The 19,230-nt window shown below is 43.4% G+C and overlaps 1 protein-coding gene across 1 annotated transcript in view; it reads right to left on the bottom strand.

Moving 5' to 3' along the window:
- Positions 1-1,028: 1,028 nt before the first annotated feature.
- Positions 1,029-19,230, bottom strand: part of MRPS5 (mitochondrial ribosomal protein S5) — a 33,686-nt gene continuing 15,484 nt past the window's right edge. The window contains exons 6-12 of the mRNA XM_025353892.1: positions 18,284-18,318; positions 16,495-16,585; positions 13,212-13,258; positions 12,365-12,422; positions 12,007-12,069; positions 3,935-4,071; positions 1,029-1,403 (exon numbers count right to left, since the gene is read on the bottom strand). Of these exons, the coding sequence (XP_025209677.1) occupies positions 1,179-1,403; positions 3,935-4,071; positions 12,007-12,069; positions 12,365-12,422; positions 13,212-13,258; positions 16,495-16,585; positions 18,284-18,318 (656 nt within the window). The 3' untranslated portion in view covers positions 1,029-1,178. The remainder of the gene's footprint in view (positions 1,404-3,934; positions 4,072-12,006; positions 12,070-12,364; positions 12,423-13,211; positions 13,259-16,494; positions 16,586-18,283; positions 18,319-19,230) is intronic.

Below are 19,230 nucleotides of genomic sequence, written 5' to 3'. Positions count from 1 at the left end.
GGCGGGCGCCTGTAGTCCCAGCTACGCGGGAGGCTGAGGCAGGAGAATGGCGTGAACCCGGGAGGCGGAGCTTGCAGTGAGCCGAGATCGCGCCACTGCACCCCAGAGCCTGGGGGACAGAGCAAGACTCCGTCTCAAAAAAAAAAAAAAAAAAAAAAAAAAAAAAAGAAAGTCTCAGCAAAGAAACAGTAGATATAAAAAAGAAATCAAATGGAAATTTTAACTGAAATATGCAATGATAGCCAAAGTTAAAGTACTGCATGGATGGTTCAAGAGCAGAATGGAAAGAGAAAAGAACCAGTTATTCTGAAGATAAAACAATAGAAATTATCTAAACTGAGCAACAGAGAGAAAACAGACTAGAAAAAAATAAAAAGAGCCTCAGGGACTCACGGACGATAATAAAAGATTGAACATTTGTGTCATCAGTGTCCCAGAAAGAGGACGTGGGTGGGGCAGAAAGAGTATGCAAAGAAATAAAAATAAAACGTTCCACAGAATGGGTAAAAACTTTTGTAAAGCATGCATCTGACAGGGGCTTATATCTAGAAACTATAAGGAACTCAATAATAATAAAAAATAACTTTTTAAATGGGCGAAGGCCCTGAATAGACATTTCTCCAAAAAACATATACAAATGGCCAATCAGCACATGAAAAGACGCTCAACATCATCAGCCCTCAGGGAAATACAACGGTGTACAATTAATCGCCACTTAACGTTCCCAATGTAGCCAACAATTTCCATTTCCACCGTGGAAAAGTTTGGCAGTTCCTCAAGGTAGTCAAGTCACTTAACTGCTCTGTCAAATGAAGTTAATCACGTTCACTTGGGATGAATGAGTTCACATAGATCAGCTGTAACTGCGATTACCACCGTGTACGTTATTACCGATCGGGTCAAATTAGTAGCCCCGTCTCCCCAGTTCATTTACTTTTGTTACTTTGGAAGAATATTTAAAGTAGTCTTGAACTGAGGTATGTATGTAAAGGTTCTATCACATTGGCATATAACATGTGCTCAATAAGTGAACGCTGTAATTATTTATTTCTGAAGAGTTTACAGATTAAACTTTCCTTAAAACAAACAAAAACCAAGGCCACGCCCCAAGCTGTGAGGGGCTGAGTCTCTCCTGGTCTCTCCGAGGTACGGGAACTGGCTGCACAAGGCCAGAGAGCTTACGTGGCGGCTCTCTTCAAATTAACCCACACAGAGCGCTTCATCCCCTGCGCGGCCTTCACGTCTTGCCAGTCCAGTTTGATGTCTGGAACATCCTCTTCTGGCTCCGGATCCTTCCTCAGGGCCCCCCGGGGGGAGGCCACCACAATGGGCAGAGGGCCACACTCCTCCCGCATTTCCACAACATGGAGACCCTTCTTATCAGCCAGCTGCTGATGGGTTTCCTAGGCAAGACGAGATTCACAACAGATTAGGTCTGAAGTACATTTGCAACATAAAGAGCGGGAACTTCCACAGGCCAGAAGAGTGCAGCCTGGGGGAATTCAAAGGCCATGTCAGTGGATTTGGGTTAATGTGTTTTGTGGCTAAACTCTAATAACCTGTCATGGGTGGAGCCATTTCAGCCTCACCTGCCGCATCTGCCCACCCCAAACTGGGACAGAGGAAGGGCCTTGGCCTCTGGTCTCTTGCCTTCTAAACCCTCCTGATTATGCACCATGCTGTGCCAAACACTGCACTTGAATCTCACCAACCCCCTATATCTAACTACCAATTTACAGTAAACATAGGGGAGATAAGACACGAAGGACCCTACAGGTATTTTAGTCAGCAACAGGCCAGGAAGCACCACAAAACAAACAACCTGGTTCCCTCAATAAAAAATCCTAAGGGGGCAGGGCAGGGGGGCGGGAGACGAGGGGAACCTATTTAAAAGGCATAGCAAAAACATACATTAACCTGTTCTGCAAGCTGATTCAAACATATTGTGTAAAAAAATTTTTTTTTTCATCTAACAAATGGAATTTGTTCGTTTGTATGAACACTGATTGGATGTTTGATGATACAAGTTACTGTTAATTTTTTAGGTATGGTAATAGTATTACAGGGTATTTTTTTAAATCCTTATCTTTTCGAAGATACATACTAAAATATTCAGGGGTGAAATAAAATGTCTGAGATTTGCTTCAGAATAACGGGGGGTGGTACTAAGAAGCAAGACTGGTCATGAGCTGGGTGACGGCCATGGAGATTCACTGCAGAGGGCAGACACAGAGATCTGGAAGCCGGCAGATCAGTTCAGCAGACGTTACTCATGGTACAGTGACACACCTGCTACGTCAATCCCGTGATCCCGGGCCTTATGGCTGCCTTGCACTATTCTATGTATGTTTGAAATTAGAAAAGAGATGAGCCATTCCACAAACAAAATAAAATAACTTATATTGGTGTATCTTTCAATCAAAGCACATCAGCTAAATTGGTGGCATCTTTTCCTTTTTGAGTGACATATTAAATAATGCAACCTTTTATAGCTGATGGCATTTTAGGAGAGATGATATATGGTAACTACATCAGAAGGTTGAAAAGACTAACAGAAAACAAAAATATCACATAAAAGAACAAGCCTAGGCCAGGCACGGTGGCTCATGCCTGTAACCCCAGCACTTTGGGAGGCCAAGGCAGGTGGATCATGAGGTCAGGAGTTCAAGACCAGCCTGACCAACATGGTGAAACCCCGTCTCTATTAAAAATATAAAAATTAGCCGGGCGTGGTGGCACGTGCCTGTAGTCCCAGCTACTCAGGAGGCTGAGGCAGGAGAATTGCCTGAACCCAGGAGGCGGACATTGCAGTGAGCTGAGATGGAGCCACTGCACTCCAAACCTTGGTGACAGAGTGAGACTCCGTCTCAAAAAACAAAAACAAACAAACAAACAAAAACAAAAACAGAACAAGTCTACTGGATCATAAATAACATCTATCTAAAACCAACACCTTAATTAAACCTCTAATGTTTCCGTTTGGAAGTGCTCTGAAGGGTGTTTAGACAGTACCCACACACAAAAGCTGTTCAGAAAACAGAAGGCTTTTCCCCAAAGCCTTCCTTTTCTTTTAATTTTCCTACTTGAAACAGAGACATGTAAAATTTCTCCATGGATCACTCTAACTAAAACCCACTACTGTACTCCTGAAGCGTCAGGAAGTCTGCCAGAGTCCTCAGCTAAACAGGGTCAGCAAATGGAGCCTACTGAACCTGGTTGTCTTTTCTGCTCATCCACCCATGCTGAGGTCTACCCATCCTTTCAAGAGACAGGCCAGCCCCGCCGGGCAGGGAGGGCGGCTGCCCAAGAACAGGGAGCCGGTGCAGCCACAGCCCTGCCCTCCATGGTGGGTGACTGGGAGCCGGGCCTAGGGCTCCCACTGATGAGGAAAAGTAACCTGGCATGTTAATGTTCAGAGTTCCACCAACCCAGGCGTCAGTCCGAACCCTCAGTCCGAACCCCTACACAGGTAACCTGGCATGTTAACGTTCAGAGTTCCCTACCAACCCAGGCATCAGTCCGAACCACCTACACAGGTAACAGGGAACGGACTGTGCCTGCCCCGAGTGCTTCACCCCAGCCCCAACTGAAAGGACTAAATTAGGAAACAGACTTTCTCTTTTGATTTTACTTTTCCATACTGTTGGAGCTTTAGAACAAGCATGGGTTATTTTCCTAATAACATGTAGACTGTAATTATTGGCTTTAAAAAATGCTACTTAGAAAAACCCATGAAATACTTTTTATAAGGTAATTTTCACGAACTCGTCAGTGGATTTAACTAAACTGATGTAGTCACAGACAGCGAAGAATGCCCAACTCCTCAGGTGGCCCCAGGGAAGCATCGCCAGGAGGCCCCAGGGCATCGCAGCCCCAACACACACAACTGAAATACAAACTAGAACTTCTGTTTCAGACCCCGGGGAAGGGTTACCTGTCTGGAGAGCCCATGGAACAGGCCATGGGTGAGGTTGAGCATATTAACAGACCCAGAGACCTTGGCGTACATGTCTTTGATGCCAATGAGCCGGCAGATGGTGATGATGGCTCTGTGGCAGCGGAGGCCGTAACCTAGAAAAGGAGAACCGGGTGAAACACAGCCCACTCGCCTCCAGTGGGAGGAGTCGCCCTGCTGACTTTCGCGTGGCTTCACTCTGGGCTTCGGGAAACTGGTTCACATTCTGGTATCACCACTTCCTAGTGAGCTGACCCGTGACAACTCACTGAACTTCCAAGATGACACTTCAACAGGATACTACAAGGATTAAAAAGATGACACCTACAAATATCTTGAACACGTATCCAGGGCAAAGAAACAGGATTGTTACTGAGATTAACAAACATGCATGAAGACTCCTGACACTCCAGACTCATGTTAACTAAGGATGGAGGGGCACACCTCTTCTCACCCTCCTTGATAGTTACGATACCCTGAGCAGACTGGTCCACTTCCTCCTCCCGGAGAAGCTCTTCTTTTTGTGTTGGTAACAGATCCTCTCCTGCTTTCCTCCCAGCTATTGGCCTGTCCTCCCCTCCTTGCTGGCCTCTCAATCTTGGGGGGGTCTCCCCTCCAGCCACTTGCCCTACCCTTTTCTGCCTGTAATCCCTTCTCCAGAGAGCTTTAAAAACACAAACCAAACACGTTGTTCCCCATTTAAAGATCCCTCCTTCCCACTGTTCTCAAGATTAAAATAAAGAATGCCACGGCCTATTCAGAGCCTTCTGTGCCTGAGAGTCCTGCCCACCTCCCTGACCTCATCTAGAAACGTGACACCTCCTGCTGGCTTCCTCACCTTAAGGACTGCACTTGGGATTCCCTCTGCCTGGAATGTCCTCCCAGCTCTGCCCCCTTGGCTCCTTGTCTTCTTCAAGGTCCCATTCAAATTGCTCCTCCTCAGACAGGCCTTCTGTGACCATGCTATTCAAGGTGGCATCCTTCCTTCTGCCTTCCTCCCTTGTACTCTAACACAGTACCCTGATTAGGGCATTCAACAAAACCTGTTTATCCAATGTTTCCCCTGAATGGAAGATGGCCCTCATAGGGCCAGGATATTGTTTGCTCACCGCAGTGTCCCCAGAGCCTACAGCAGCATCTGGCAAGTGCAGGTGGAGTGAGGGAGCTGCAGGGCCCAAGTATGGCCTCCAACATTCTTATTTGCCAGACATACAACTCAGCACACACCTCTTATGCTCCAAGGCAGAAAATCTCCTCTGGAAGTTGGACATTACTGGCTTTCTAGTTTGACTTTTTATGGGCAAGAACTATTCCTTCTACTTGAAAGGGCCAATGAACTGTGGGCTCCATCATTACGCCACAGTGTGCAAGACCTTAAGAGGAGAGCTAAAGACCGGTCACGATGGGGTCCTCTGTTCTTCCAGATGGAGTTAGTCACACACAGAACAGGTGCCATCCATGTCTGGATGAGCACGGGTGCACACACAGCCAGAGAGAGGTACACGTGGAAAGGGCATCGTGCAGATTCTGGAAGGAATCTCAGCTCTACCCTGCCACTGCTCGCTGGATAACCGTGACAAGAAGGCCCCCCTTAAAATACCTACTTGGCGGGGCTGCTGGTGAGTGCCGCGAAGGTGTGTGATACACAGCACCTGGACCAGCACAGACACTGCAATGAACACTGCCACTGCGTGACACACACACCAACACCCACGTGGTCGTGGTCGTCGTCAGTCCGATGGTCATGATTTCACTACCTTCCAGGCAGAGACTGTGTCAAAAAACACTGAATAAATATGGCCAAGTTTTGCAGTGCTCTGTGTGGAACTGAATACTGTTCTATAGCCGAGGCAGAAGTGTTCCATGGTGAAATAAATTTGGGAACACCACACCCTCCATTTCTCTTGGGAGATTCATATTGCACGGCAGAGCATTAATGACTGCAACATTCACAAAGATGCACAAACACTTTTGGTGCCTTTCCTTAATCCAGTTCTGCCATTTGGCATCCTTTTTGGAGTAGCACCTTTTCTATCTCCTACAGAACTAGTAACACATAGGCGACGTTGTTTAGGAAATGCCTATTTGAACATGTATGTACAAAATGTCTATAAACGTGTATGTATTTAGGAAACGTGTAATGGTCTAGATAATACAAAAACCTGAAAAACACAGCTTTGATTAGAAGACAGGAAAGATTTTAAAAGGTAGCTTCTTCAATTAAATTAAAATTACAGCAGTCATTTCAATAGGATTCCATTCCCAGATGGCCGAATAGGAACAGCTCTGGTCTGCCGCTCCCAGCGTGATCGACGCAGAAGATGGCTGATTTCTGCATTTTCAACTGAGGTACCTGGTTCATCTCACTGGGACTGGTTGGACGGTGGGTGCAGCCCATGAAGCAGGGCGAGGTACTGCCTCACCTGGGAAGCGTAAGGGGTCAGGGGATTTCCCTTTCCTAGCCAAGGAAAGCTGTGACAGACTGTACCAGGAAAATCGGGACACTGCCCCCTACATACTGCGCTTTTCCAACAGTCGTAGCAGATGGCACACCCGGAGATTACACCCCGTGCCTGGCTCAGCGGGTCCCACGCCCACGGAGCCTTGCTCACTGCTAGTGCAGCAGTCTGAGATCCAGCTATGAGGCAGCCCTGGCTGGGGGAGGGGCGTCCGCCATTGCTGAGGCTTGAGCAGGTAAACAAAGTGGCCAGGAAGCTCGAACTGGGTGGAGGCCACTACAGCTCAACAAGGCCCAGCTGCCTCTGTGGACCCCACCTCTGGGGGCAGGGCATAGCTGAACAAAAGGCAGCAGAAACTTCTGCAGACTTAAACGTCCCTGTCTGACAGCTCTGAAGAGAGCAGTGGTTCTCCCAGCATGGTGTTTGAGCTCTGAGAATGGACAGACTGCCTCCTCAAGTGGGTCCCTGACCCCTGTGTAGCCTGAGAGACACCTCCTGGTACGGGGCCGACTGACACCTCATACAGCTGGGTGCCCCTCTGAGACGAAGTTTCAAGAGGAAGGATCAGGCAGCAATATTTCCTGTTCTGCAATATTTGCAGCTCTGCAGCCTCCACTGGTGATACCCAGGCAAACAGGGTCTGAAGTGGACCTCCAGCAAACTCCAACGGACCTGCAGCTGAGGGCCCTGACTGTTAGAAGGAAAACTAACAAACAGAAAGGACATCCACACCAAAACCCCATCACCACCATCAAAGACCAAAGGTAGATAAAACCACAAAGACGGGGAGAAATTGAGCAGAAAAGCTGAAAATTCTCCTCCAAAGGATCCCAGCTCCTCACCAGCAACAGAACAAAGCTGGACGGACAACGACTTTGACAAGCTGGCAGAAGTAGACTTCAGACAATCGGTAATAACAAACTTCTCCGAGCTAAAGGAGGATGTTCGAACTCCATCACAAGGAAGCTAAAAACCTTGAAAAAAGATTAGACGAATGGCTAACTAGAATAAACAGTGTAGAGAAGACTTTAAATGACCTGATGGAGCTGAAAACCATGGCATGAGAACTACATGACAAATCCACAAGCTTCAGCAGCTGATTCGATCAAGTGGAAGAAAGGGTATCAGTGATTAAAGATCAAATGAATGAAATGAAGCGAGAAGAGAAGTTTAGAGAAAAAAGAGTAAAAAGAAACAAACAAGCCTCCAAGAAATATGGGACTACGTAAAAAGACCAAATCTACATTTGAATGGTGTACCTGAAAGTGACAGGGAGAATGGAACCAAGCTGGGAAACACTCTTCAGGATATTATCCCCAACCTAGCAAGGCAGGCCAACATCCAAATTCAGGAAATACACAGACCACCACAAAGATACTCCTCGAGAAGAGCAACCCCAAGACATAATTGTCAGATTCACCAAGGTGGAAATGAAGGAAAAAATATTAAGGGCAGCCAGAGAGAAAGGTCAGGTTACCCACAAAGGGAAGCCCATCAGACTAACAGCAGATCTCTCAGCAGAAACTCTACAAGCCAGAAGAGAGTGGGGGCCAATATTCAACATTCTTAAAAGAATTTCTCAACCCAGAATTTCATATCCAGCCAAACTAAGCTTCATAAGTGAAGGAAAAATAAAATCCTTTACACACAAGCAAATCTCTCAGAGATTTTGTCACCAAAAGGACTGCCTTACAAAAGCTCCTGAAGGAAGCACTAAACCTGGAAAGGAACAACTGGTACCAGCCACTGCAAAAACATGCCAAATTGTAAAGATCATCAATGCTAGGGGCCAGGCGCGGTGGCTCAAGCCTGTAATCCCAGCACTTTGGGAGGCCGAGGCGGGTGGATCACGAGGTCAGGAGATCGAGACCATCCTGGCTAACATGGTGAAACCCCGTCTCTACTAAAAATACAAAAAACTAGCCGGGCGTGGTGGCGGCGCCTGTAGTCCCAGCTACTCGGAGGCTGAGGCGGGAGAATGGCGTGAACCCGGGAGGCGGAGCTTGCAGTGAGCCGAGATCGCGCCACTGCACTCCAGCCTGGGCGACACAGCGAGACTCCGTCTCAAAAAAAAAAAAAAAAAAAAAAAAAAAAAAAAAAGATCATCAATGCTAGGAAGAAACTGCGTCAACTAACGGGCAAAATAACCAGTTAACATCATAATGACAGGATCAAATTCACACATAACAATATTAACCTTAAATGTAAATGGGCTAAATGCCCCAATTAAAAGACACAGACTGGCAAACTGGATAAAGAGACAAGACCCATCAGTTTGCTGTATCCAGGAGACCTATCTCACACGCAGAGACACACATAGGTTCAAAATAAAGGGATGGAGGAAGATCTACCAAGCAAATGGAAAACAAAAAAAGGCAGGGGTTACAATCCTAGTCTCTGATAAAACAGACTTTAAACCATCAGAGATCAAAAGAGACAAAGAAGGCCATTACATAATGGTAAAGGGATCAATTCGACAACAAGAGCTAACTATCCTAAATATATATGCACCCAATACAGGAGCACCCGGATTCATAAAGCAAGCCCTTAGAGACCTACAAAGAGACTCAGACTCCCACACAATAATAATGGGAGACTTTAACACCCCACTGTCAATATTAGACAGATCAATGAGACAGAAGGTTAACAAAGATATCCAGGAAGCAGACCTAATAGACATCTACAGAATTCTCCACCCCAAATCAACAGAATATACATTCTTCTCAGCACCACATCACACTTACTCCAAAACTGACCACATAGTTGGAAGTAAAGCACTCCTCAGCAAATGTACAAGAACAGAAATTATAACAAACTGTCTCTCAGACCACAGTGCAATCAAACTAGAACTCAGGATTAAGAAACTCACTCAAAACCACACAACTACATGGAAACTGAACAACCTGCTCCTGAATGACTACTGGGTACGTAACGAAATGAAGGCAGAAATAAAGATGTTCTTTGAAACCAATAAGAACAAAGATACAACATACCAGAATCTCTGGGACACATTTAAAGCAGTGTGTAGAGGGAAATTTATAGCACTAAATGCCCACAAGAGAAAGCAGGAAAGATCTAAAATCAACACCCTAACATCATAATTAAAAGAACTAGAGAAGCAAGAGCAAACACATTCAAAAGCTAGCAGAAGGCAAGAAATAACTAAGATCAGAGCAGAAATGAAGGAGATAGAGACACAAAAAACCCTTCAAAAAATCAATGAATCCAGGAGCTAGTTTTTTGAAAAGATCAACAAAATTGATAGACCACTAGCAAGACTAATAAAGAAGAGAGAAGAATGAAATAGACACAATTAAAAAATCACCACCGATCCCACAGAAATACAAACTACCATCAGAGAATACTATAAACACCTCTACACAAATAAACTAGAAAATCAAGAAGAAATGGATAAATTCGTGGACACACACACCCTCCCAAGACTAAATCAGGAAGAAGCTGAATTGCTGAATAGACCAATAACAGGCTCTGAAACTGAGGTAATAATTAATAGTCTAACAACCAAAAAAAGTCCAGGACCAGACACATTCATAGCCGAATTTTACCAGAGGTACAAAGAGGAGCTGGTACCATTCCTTCTGAAACTATTCCAATCAATAGAAAAAGACAGAATCCTCCCTAACAAATTTTATGAGGCCAGCATCATCCTGATACCAAAGCCTGGCAGAGACACAACAAAAAAAGAGAGTTCAACCATTGTGGAAGACAGTGTGGCGATTCCTCAAGGATCTAGAACTAGAAATACCATTTGACCCAGCCATCCCATTACAGAGTATATACCCAAAGGATTATAAATCATGCTACTCTGAACATGCACACGTATGTTTATTGCGGCACTATTCACAATAGCAAAGACTTGGAACCAACCCAAATGTCCATCAATGACAGACTGGATTCAGAAACCGTGGCACATATACACCATGGAATACTATGCAGCCATAAAAATGGGTAAGTTCATGTCCTTTGTAGGGACATGGATGAAGCTGGAAACCATCATTCTGAGCAAACTGTTGCAAGGACAGAAAACCAAACACCACATGTTCTCACTCATAGGTGGGAATTGAACAATGAGATCACTTGGACACAGGGTGGAGAACATCTCACACTGGGGCCTGTTGTGGGGTGGGGGGAGGGGGAGGGACAGCATTAGGAGATATACCTAATGTAAATGATGAGTTAATGGGTGCAGCAAACCAACACGGCACATGGATACACATGTAACAAACCTGCACATTGTGTACATGTACCTTAGAACTTAAAGTATTAAAAAAAAAAAAAAGAAAAGAAAACATGAATATAATACATAAACATATGGGGACCTTGCCAGAGAAATTATTTTTAAAATAAAAATTGTAGCAGTCATTTAAAAATCATTCAGATATAAATGTCTAAACCATGCTGCCCAACATAAGTATGATCCAAGCCATAAGCAGAAGCCACATACGTAATTTTAAATGTTCTCATAGATACATTTTTTCAAGTTTTTTTTTAAAAAGTTTATTTAGTGATGTGTTTTATTAACCCAACATGTCTAAACATTATCATTTAAAATGTAATCAATGCAATAATATTTTTGAGATTTTATATTCTTGTTTTGTACTAGGTCTTTGAATTCTAGTGTGTATTTGACAATTAGAGCACATCTCAATAGCCACATGTTAAGTGCTCAATAGCCAGGCCGGCTAGTGACTAGTTGCTGCTGTATGGGACAGCACAGATCTAAACCTTGAAGTCCACTTAACACCTTTTCTAAAGACAAAATACGTGGTTTTTATCCAGCACCTAAATCATTAATTATGGCTTTAAAGCAGAAGGCAAGTTCTGATGCATTAACACAACTGATTCTGTATTTGAGGGTTTTTTCCCCTGATTTATTTCCAAGCCATGGCTCTAGCAAAGTTGTATTGGAAGCTTCGATATGAAAATTTAACGTTTTATCTCTTCTGACTCAAACTTTTTGAGATTTAAATACCAAAAGTTATATAAAATTATTTTTTACTGATTTTATATAATCAGTAAAATGCAAATCAGAAGGTTCAAGAATCCTACACTCAGAGACCACTAGGCATGACTGCCCTAGCCCATGACCCTGAACTCTGTCTGCCTGCCTGCTTGTCCACAAAACAGGAAAGGCCATCTCTGCAGCATCCCTAGTGCCCAGCATAGCACCCAGCTCACAGAAGGCATCCAATCAGAATGTGATGAGCAGTAAACACCTGGACCTGAGTAAGTCAGAACAGAAACACCTAAATGCATCAATGAATTCCCTGTGAGGAACTCATGTTCCCACTCCTCCAAACCCTACCACTCGCTCAGGTGCTATTTCCTGTTTCCAATGTGCTCTCCCCACGTAAATTTTTTCTGGAACAGGCCTGTGCTCACAGGAGCCTGTGTGCCTTGACTATTCTTATTTCTCCAAAAGCCTCATCGTTCTTAAACCTAACATAAGCCTTTACATTTTGGTGTTTCCAAGATGAGTTCAACTAAAGATGAACAAAAATAGAGGAGAGGATAGACCTGTTATAATTTCTCTGCTTTATCATCGACAAATGGGAAGAGTTTTAAAGTTACCTTTGGGTTGTTTCTTCATCCTGATACGCGTCCTTTTAAATCTTAATGAAATATCATGGAATACTGGAGGGTAAAAACATAAACACAGAAGGATTAAGTGTGTGGCTTTAATAAGCCTTTGCAAATATCACAAAGCAATTTATACTAGCCTCAACAGCCAGCACATACTGACCGAAGATAAATGGTAAGCTCTGATTTCATTCACTTTAGTAACCTTCTTAGATTTGTTTTCACACTTCATATATTTGTAAGAGTGCAGTAAGAGAGAAACACAAAGATACTTATAGAGATATATTACCACACATACTTTAACAAATGTAATCCTGCAAATTAAAAAAAAAAATAGATTAACACTCACTTGTATGGTCTTCATATCGTTCTATATAATGCAAACGGTGAACTGCTCTGTTCTTTGCCTGAAAGAAGGAAAATGTTTTTCTTAAATCTATTGTTGAAATTCACATCTTTTCAAGGATTCCAAAAATACCTTTAAAAATGTTTCATTACTAAAAATTCACTTATGCAAAAAGGTTAGTATATACTTCTAAAATATAAGGACTTATTTTTTAAAACTCTTAACTACAATATCGGTATCACCCCTAAAAAAATTAACAATAAGTCCTGGCTAGGCACGGTGGCTCACATCTATAATCCCAGCACTTTGGGAGGCCGAGGCAGGCCAATCACTCAAGGTCAGGAATTCGAGACCAGTCTGACCAACATGGAGAAACCCCATCTCTACCAAAAATACAAAAATTAGCCGGGCCTGGTGGTGGGCACCTATAATCCCAGCTACTTGGGAGGTTGAGGCAGGAGAATCGCTTGAACTCAGGAGGCGGAAGTTGCAGTGAGCCGAGATCACATCATTGCACCCCAGCCTGGACAAGAGTGAGGCAACATCTCAAAAAAAAAAAAAAAAAAAAAAAATTAACAATTCCTTAGTATCTTCAAACATTCTGTCAGTGTTCAAACTTTCACAGTTGTCTCATAACTTGGCTAGGCAATTAAAAATCTGATTTAAAAAAATGGTGCAAAGGAATATAAGTACTTCTGAAACTGATTTTTACGAGCTAATTAACCCTTGACAGCAAGCCTCATGGGAAGGTTTTGGGACAAATTATTATTGCTTTGTGGTTCCCACCGTGTCCAGCATATAACTTACTAATCTTTTACTAAGTGTCGACAAAGGAAAAAAACGCACATACTTTCCTGAAAGCGTCCATCCGATCAGTGGCTTTCCCAATAGCAAAACCTTTAAACAAAAAAGCAAAAATAAGAAAAGAGACAGAAATTTGGCCCACGTGGTTTTTGCCACATTTCAAGTTTCTGCTCCTACAATATTTCATAGCACTTCATCTTTCTACCACCCACAAAAGACTTGCTATATAATATAAACCAGTAACAGGCTGGTATGATGACTCACATCTGTAATCTCAGCAGTTTAGGAGCCTGAGGTGGGACGATCGCTTGAGCCCAGGAGTTTGAGACCAGCCTGAGCAACACAGCAAGGCTTTGTCTCTATTAAAAACAAAATTTAAAAACTTTGCCAGGCATGTTGGTGCGTGACTGTGGTCCCAAATACTCAGGAGGATGAGGTGGGAGGATTACTTGAGTTTAGGAGTTTGAGGGTACAGTGAGCTATGACTGCGCCACTGCACTCCAGATAGAGCAATACCCTGTCTCAAAACAAAACCAGAACAAAAAAGCTAACAATAACAAAGCATGAGGTTACAGAGATCTGTTCTGAAGCATCCTGGAAATAACAAACTTAGATGTATTTATAAAATCCAAGGTTAGACGCCACCTTTTAAAAATAGATAGATAAAATACACTCAATTTTTAAAAAATTAAATATATTCTAAATTAATTAGGCAAATCACTTTGGACATTTAAAGATAGACTACAATAATCAGAAAGGGGCCAGGTGCGGTGGTTCACGCCTATAACCCCAGCACTTTGGGAGGCCAAGATGGACAGATTGCTGGAGCTCAGGAGTTCACAATGAGCCTGGGCAACATAGTGAGACCCCGTCTCTACCAAAAATACAAAAATAGCCAGGCATAGTGGTAGGTGCCTGTAATCCTTGCTACTCAAGAGGCTGAGGTCGCGGGATCACTTGAGCTCAGAAGGTTGAGACTGCAGTGAGCCGTGATGGTGCGACTGCACTCCATGCTGGGTGACACAGCAAGACCCTGTCTCAGGAAGGAAAAAATATCAGAAAGGCTGGGAAAAAACATCCACTGCTAGAGAGTAAAACCATGATTTCAATGGAACTTCAAATGGAATCCAGATTTTAATTAACCAGGAAACCAAATTAATGACTTTAGTTTCTGAACACTTCACTAGGAAATACAATTTACCAGCCATTACAGAGACACTGCCATTATTTGCTGCCACTGTATTTTGTTTTGAACAACGTGTTTTGTTTTTAAATCATACATGGGAAAATAACATAAAACAACACTGCTCCATAAGACACATGGGACCTCTGAGCCCTGGGACAAAAGAGGCTGCGAATGCCAGTTCCTGGTTTAAACAAAACAAACTAAACCACGGAATCCTAGAGGAAAATACGGGGGAACTTACTGACATTTATAATCTTCAAATGAGGCTTTCTAAGCAAGACACAAACCCGAAGTGGTAACTAATATTTATAACCCAGTAGTGATACAAGACTGATAAATTTGCCACAGAGCTTAAAACTTCTGTGTGGAAAAAAATTAAAACCTAAGTCAAAATATTTGACTAACAAAGAGCTAATGTCCTTAACTTACGAAGAGCTTATACCATTCAATAAGGAAAATAATAACCACCCAATAGAAAAATGAGCAAAGCACATAAACGAACAGATCTCAAAAAGGAAATAACAACAGCCAATAAACATGTAAAAGGGTGTTCAAGCTCTCACTTTAAAAAAATAAAAGTCAGCCGGGCACGGTGGCTCAAGCCTGTAATCCCAGCACTTTGGGAGGCTGAGACGGGCGGATCATGAGGTCAGGAGATCGAGACCATCCTGGCTAACACGGTGAAACCCCGTCTCTACTAAAAATACAAAAAATTAGCCGGGCGTGGTGGCGGGCGCCTGTAGTCCCAGCTACTCGGGAGGCTGAGGCGGGAGAATGGCGTGAACCCGGGAGGCGGAGCTTACAGTGAGCCGAGATTGCGCCACTGCACTCCAGCCTAGGCGACAGAGCGAGACTCCGTCTCAAAAAAATAAAATAAAATAAAAGTCAAAACTGAGAGATTTGTTTCACAGATCATACTGACCATCAGTAAGGTTTGATGATACCCGAAGCTGGCAAGGGTGAGATGGTGTAGAGGAACACAGACATTGATGTAACCTTTTGTGGGGAGGCAATCTAGCAATATTTATCAACACTTAAAATATGTATAACCTTGGGGCAGCAATTTCACTGCAAGAAGTTTCCCCTATTGATACACTTGCAGCAGTAAAACAAATTACATATACATGAACCATACTGTTTTTTATAATTAGTAAAAATTTGGAAACAACATAAATATTCAGCAACAGGGAAAAGGTTACAAAAATTATTCATGGACAATGGAACACTTTGCAAACAGTACAGAGAATCAAGGAGAATGTTTATGTTAATCTGAGTATTAATATCTCTGAATATGATACTATGTAAGAAAATCAAGGTGCAAAATTATGGCTATAATGTGATTCCTTTGTGTAAATTTTTTTAAAGATATGTGATAATAATATGAACATAAAATTTAGGAAAATTACAAAAGTAGCTGTAAGGCCTGGTTTCCTTTGGCCACATACTATATACATGTATTACTTTTGTTTTGAAAATGTCAGTATGGGCTAACTAGGCCATCTTCCTGTGTTCCTTTCCTTCAAAAGACATGAATACATTTCAAAAACAAGTGTCCACTACGGTAACTATACATAGGAGAAAATTTAAATCATCAGCAAACCTACTAATTGGAGTACACACTATTAACCTTGACAGTGGATAGTTTTCCAGTCTTTTCTTGGCATACAAATATACTTAAAAAAAAACAAAACTAGGATTTGATATGGTCTTATATAAAGCTTTTGTGTTTTTTTAACTTAGCATTATAAGTAATTTCCCATAATTCTTTAATGGATACAGAATATTACACTGTATGGCTACACTGTTTTTATAACCCTGACCCTATCAAACATTTAGTGTTTTTCTCCCTAATTTTCCACTATTACACATAATAAAATAATGTCTTCAGCCTTTTATAATATTCCTTTTCCTCAGAGGAAAAGGCAAGTATAGTAGAGTCTATTCTCTTTTTTCTAGGGGAAGTCATGGGCTTACCACAAGCTTTGTGAACTCAAACCACTAAAAGGTTTAATCAGCAGAAAAAGTCTGGCCAGCAGCATGAGCCCACGGGCTCCACAGCACGGCTCTGTGCCATGCCTGTCCCTGCGTGTCACGCCTGTCCCTGCACACCACTGCCACTGTGCAGCCACCACTCCCCATTCACCTGCAGCTCCTTTTCCGTTCCCCACAGCCACCAGGACACGGACCGATTTCTTTCTTCCCTCTTTCGCTGTCATATTGAAAACATTTCTTACCTAAAAGGCAAAATGTCTCATAAATATTGCACATTAAGAAAATCTGAAGGAGGGAAAGGGAGGAAGCCGCCTTCCTTGCAGGCATACACGGTGAACAGGCGCACACAGACACAGGCGCACCATCCTCCAGCTCCTGAGCACAGCAGCCTTTCTCCAGAAGGAACCTCCTCCTGGACTGTTACAGGAAGAAAACAGAAACGAGACTTTCTCTTCATTTCACAGGCTTGTGAGAAGCTTCAACTGAGAAAACCTTTAAAGGTATTTGACATTATACATCTCGATATACCCTATCTCAATGAATGTATCACAAGAAAGAAAAAAGTTGCTGTCAAACTTTGATGTAATTTATCACTGATTATAAGATGCATTCTAATGTCAGAGATGATAAAATGTGAGGAAAATATGCACCTTAGAAATTATGACGTGCAGTGTATAGACATAACCAGCACAGGACTGGCGTCTATGCTAACGATTAGCATATTTGGAAATACCGGCTTACTCCATGTATTTTTTTCTCATGTATTTAAAAGGCCAGGAACAGCTAGGCGCGGTGGCTCACACCTGTAATCCCAGCACTTTGGGAGGCCGAGGCGGGTGGATCACGAGGTCAGGAGATCAAAACCATCCTGGTTAACACGGTGGAACCCCGTCTCTACTAAAAATACAAAAAATTAGCCAGGCGTGGTGGCGGGAGCCTGTAGTCCCAGCTGCTTGGGAGGCTGAGGCAGGAGAATGGTGTGAACCCGGGAGGTGGAGCTTGCAGTGAGCGCCACTGCACTCCAGCCTGGGTGACAAGAACCAGACTCCATCCCCCCCCGAAAAAAGGCCAGGAACTACTGAACTTAACGTTAACTAAACTGCTTACGTGGCAGCTGGCTCCCTGGTGCATAGCTGTCTCTTATCCCATAAAACGGGGTTAAAAGAAAAGGGAGCTTGAATCCACCTCCATGGATCTTATAGAAAATCACCCACATATATACGAATTCTTCAAAGAGATTAACTTCCAAAAGCTGTAAGTGGGAATACCAAAGACATAATATGTGCTAACATTTTAAATCCTACAATGCAATTGATATTGAGGAAACAATACAGATAATCAGAGGCTCAATCACACACTCCATAAATGACTATTCCACATAGTATTTAACATTGAGCGTTCAGTGCCAGCTCAAAGGGAAGCTGACTATTTTAGAGACTGCTCCGGAGAGTGACAACAGCTTACCTGACACAGGCTTCAGTTTCAAGGGCCCGTGAGCAACCCAGAGACCATTTCCCCATCAAGAACCAGACACGCACCACAACTCTAGGCTTTCCACCCTGCCCAGGGCTCCCCGCAATCCCAGCTTCCCACACAGAGTGCTAGATACAGCTGGTTTATATTCAAACATAGACTCCCAAAGCTACTTTAGCCTTAGGAAGGAGAAAATTTAAACCTCATCTCCAAATCCTGTAGTTAACAATACCACCTTATCATGAGACCTCAATGGTAGCCCCCTAGAAAAAAGAGGGTAGTAGTCAGAAGAGCCAGTGTCAAGTAACTGAAATTAAAGTTGCATAATTTCCTTCCCCAGATCAGCTGTGTGTCAGAAATAGTCACGCATCCAAGGCCATCCCTTACAATTCCTCTTGCCCTGTCCCTGCCCCAACCACTCCAACCTCTCCAAAGACTTAACCAGGTATTTAATTCTGCATGCCTACCTCAAGTACCCTGGTATCAAAATCCTCGTATGTTTCTGTAGAGAGAAAAGAAACAGGGATACAGATGAAATGTGTGTACACAACTAACAGGAACACATTTTTAACACAGGCACCATCACAGACGTTTCAGGGAGAAAGAATCTCAGATCTTTTGGTCCCACTCTCAAGGCCACACCCCAGTCGCCCCTCATCACTACAGACCACTCCACCAGTAAGTTCATAACTCAGTCACTGATCTCCCCACCTGCATCTTCCTCCCCGTCCAACTGCCTCTCATCAGTTCCTGGCCCCTCCAGACCCTGGATCCCTGCTCTCCCTCCTGCTTTCCTCCATCTTTGCGGCCTCTCCCCCTCGACCAAGACACCACAGTCCATCATTTCCACCAGACCTTGTGATGCCCTCAACCCCTTCACCCTTTGCTCTCTCCACCACACTAGCCAGGCCTGAATCCATGCAGCTCTCTGGCCACTCCTGACCTGCTAGGTGCTGCTGGAAAGAAGTCAAAGTATGCATACACAGGGCCCGCTAAAATCCATGGGCTCCAGTTCCATCAAGTCCTCCCTGCTGCCAGCTGGCCTTTAGGTACTTTCGATTCGGTCTCTCTCCGTTCACCACTGCAGCCATTTCAGAGACTCTCTACATTCTTTTATTTTTTAAATATTTTTATCACAGACAATTTCAATCAAACAAAAATAGAACAGCAGAAAGCTTTACGTATACATTAGTCAGCTTCAACACGCATCAACTCACAGCCAATCTTCTTTCCTCTAAACTCTGCTCAACTCTCACTCCACTGGATCATTTTGAAGCCAGTTTCAGATATTCTACCTTTTCATAAAGAAACAATCTGGAGGCCAAAATCATCAATGCCCCCACCTCACTCTCCGCAGATGATCCCACCTCTTCCTCACAGACCAACTGCAGCCACATCACGCAACACCCCCACC

This window comes from Theropithecus gelada, chromosome 13 (genome assembly GCF_003255815.1).
Source record: "Theropithecus gelada isolate Dixy chromosome 13, Tgel_1.0, whole genome shotgun sequence".
Taxonomy (NCBI): domain Eukaryota; kingdom Metazoa; phylum Chordata; class Mammalia; order Primates; family Cercopithecidae; genus Theropithecus; species Theropithecus gelada.
The sequence above is the reverse complement of the archived record's forward strand: the minus strand, read 5'-3'. Positions and strand labels throughout refer to the sequence as shown.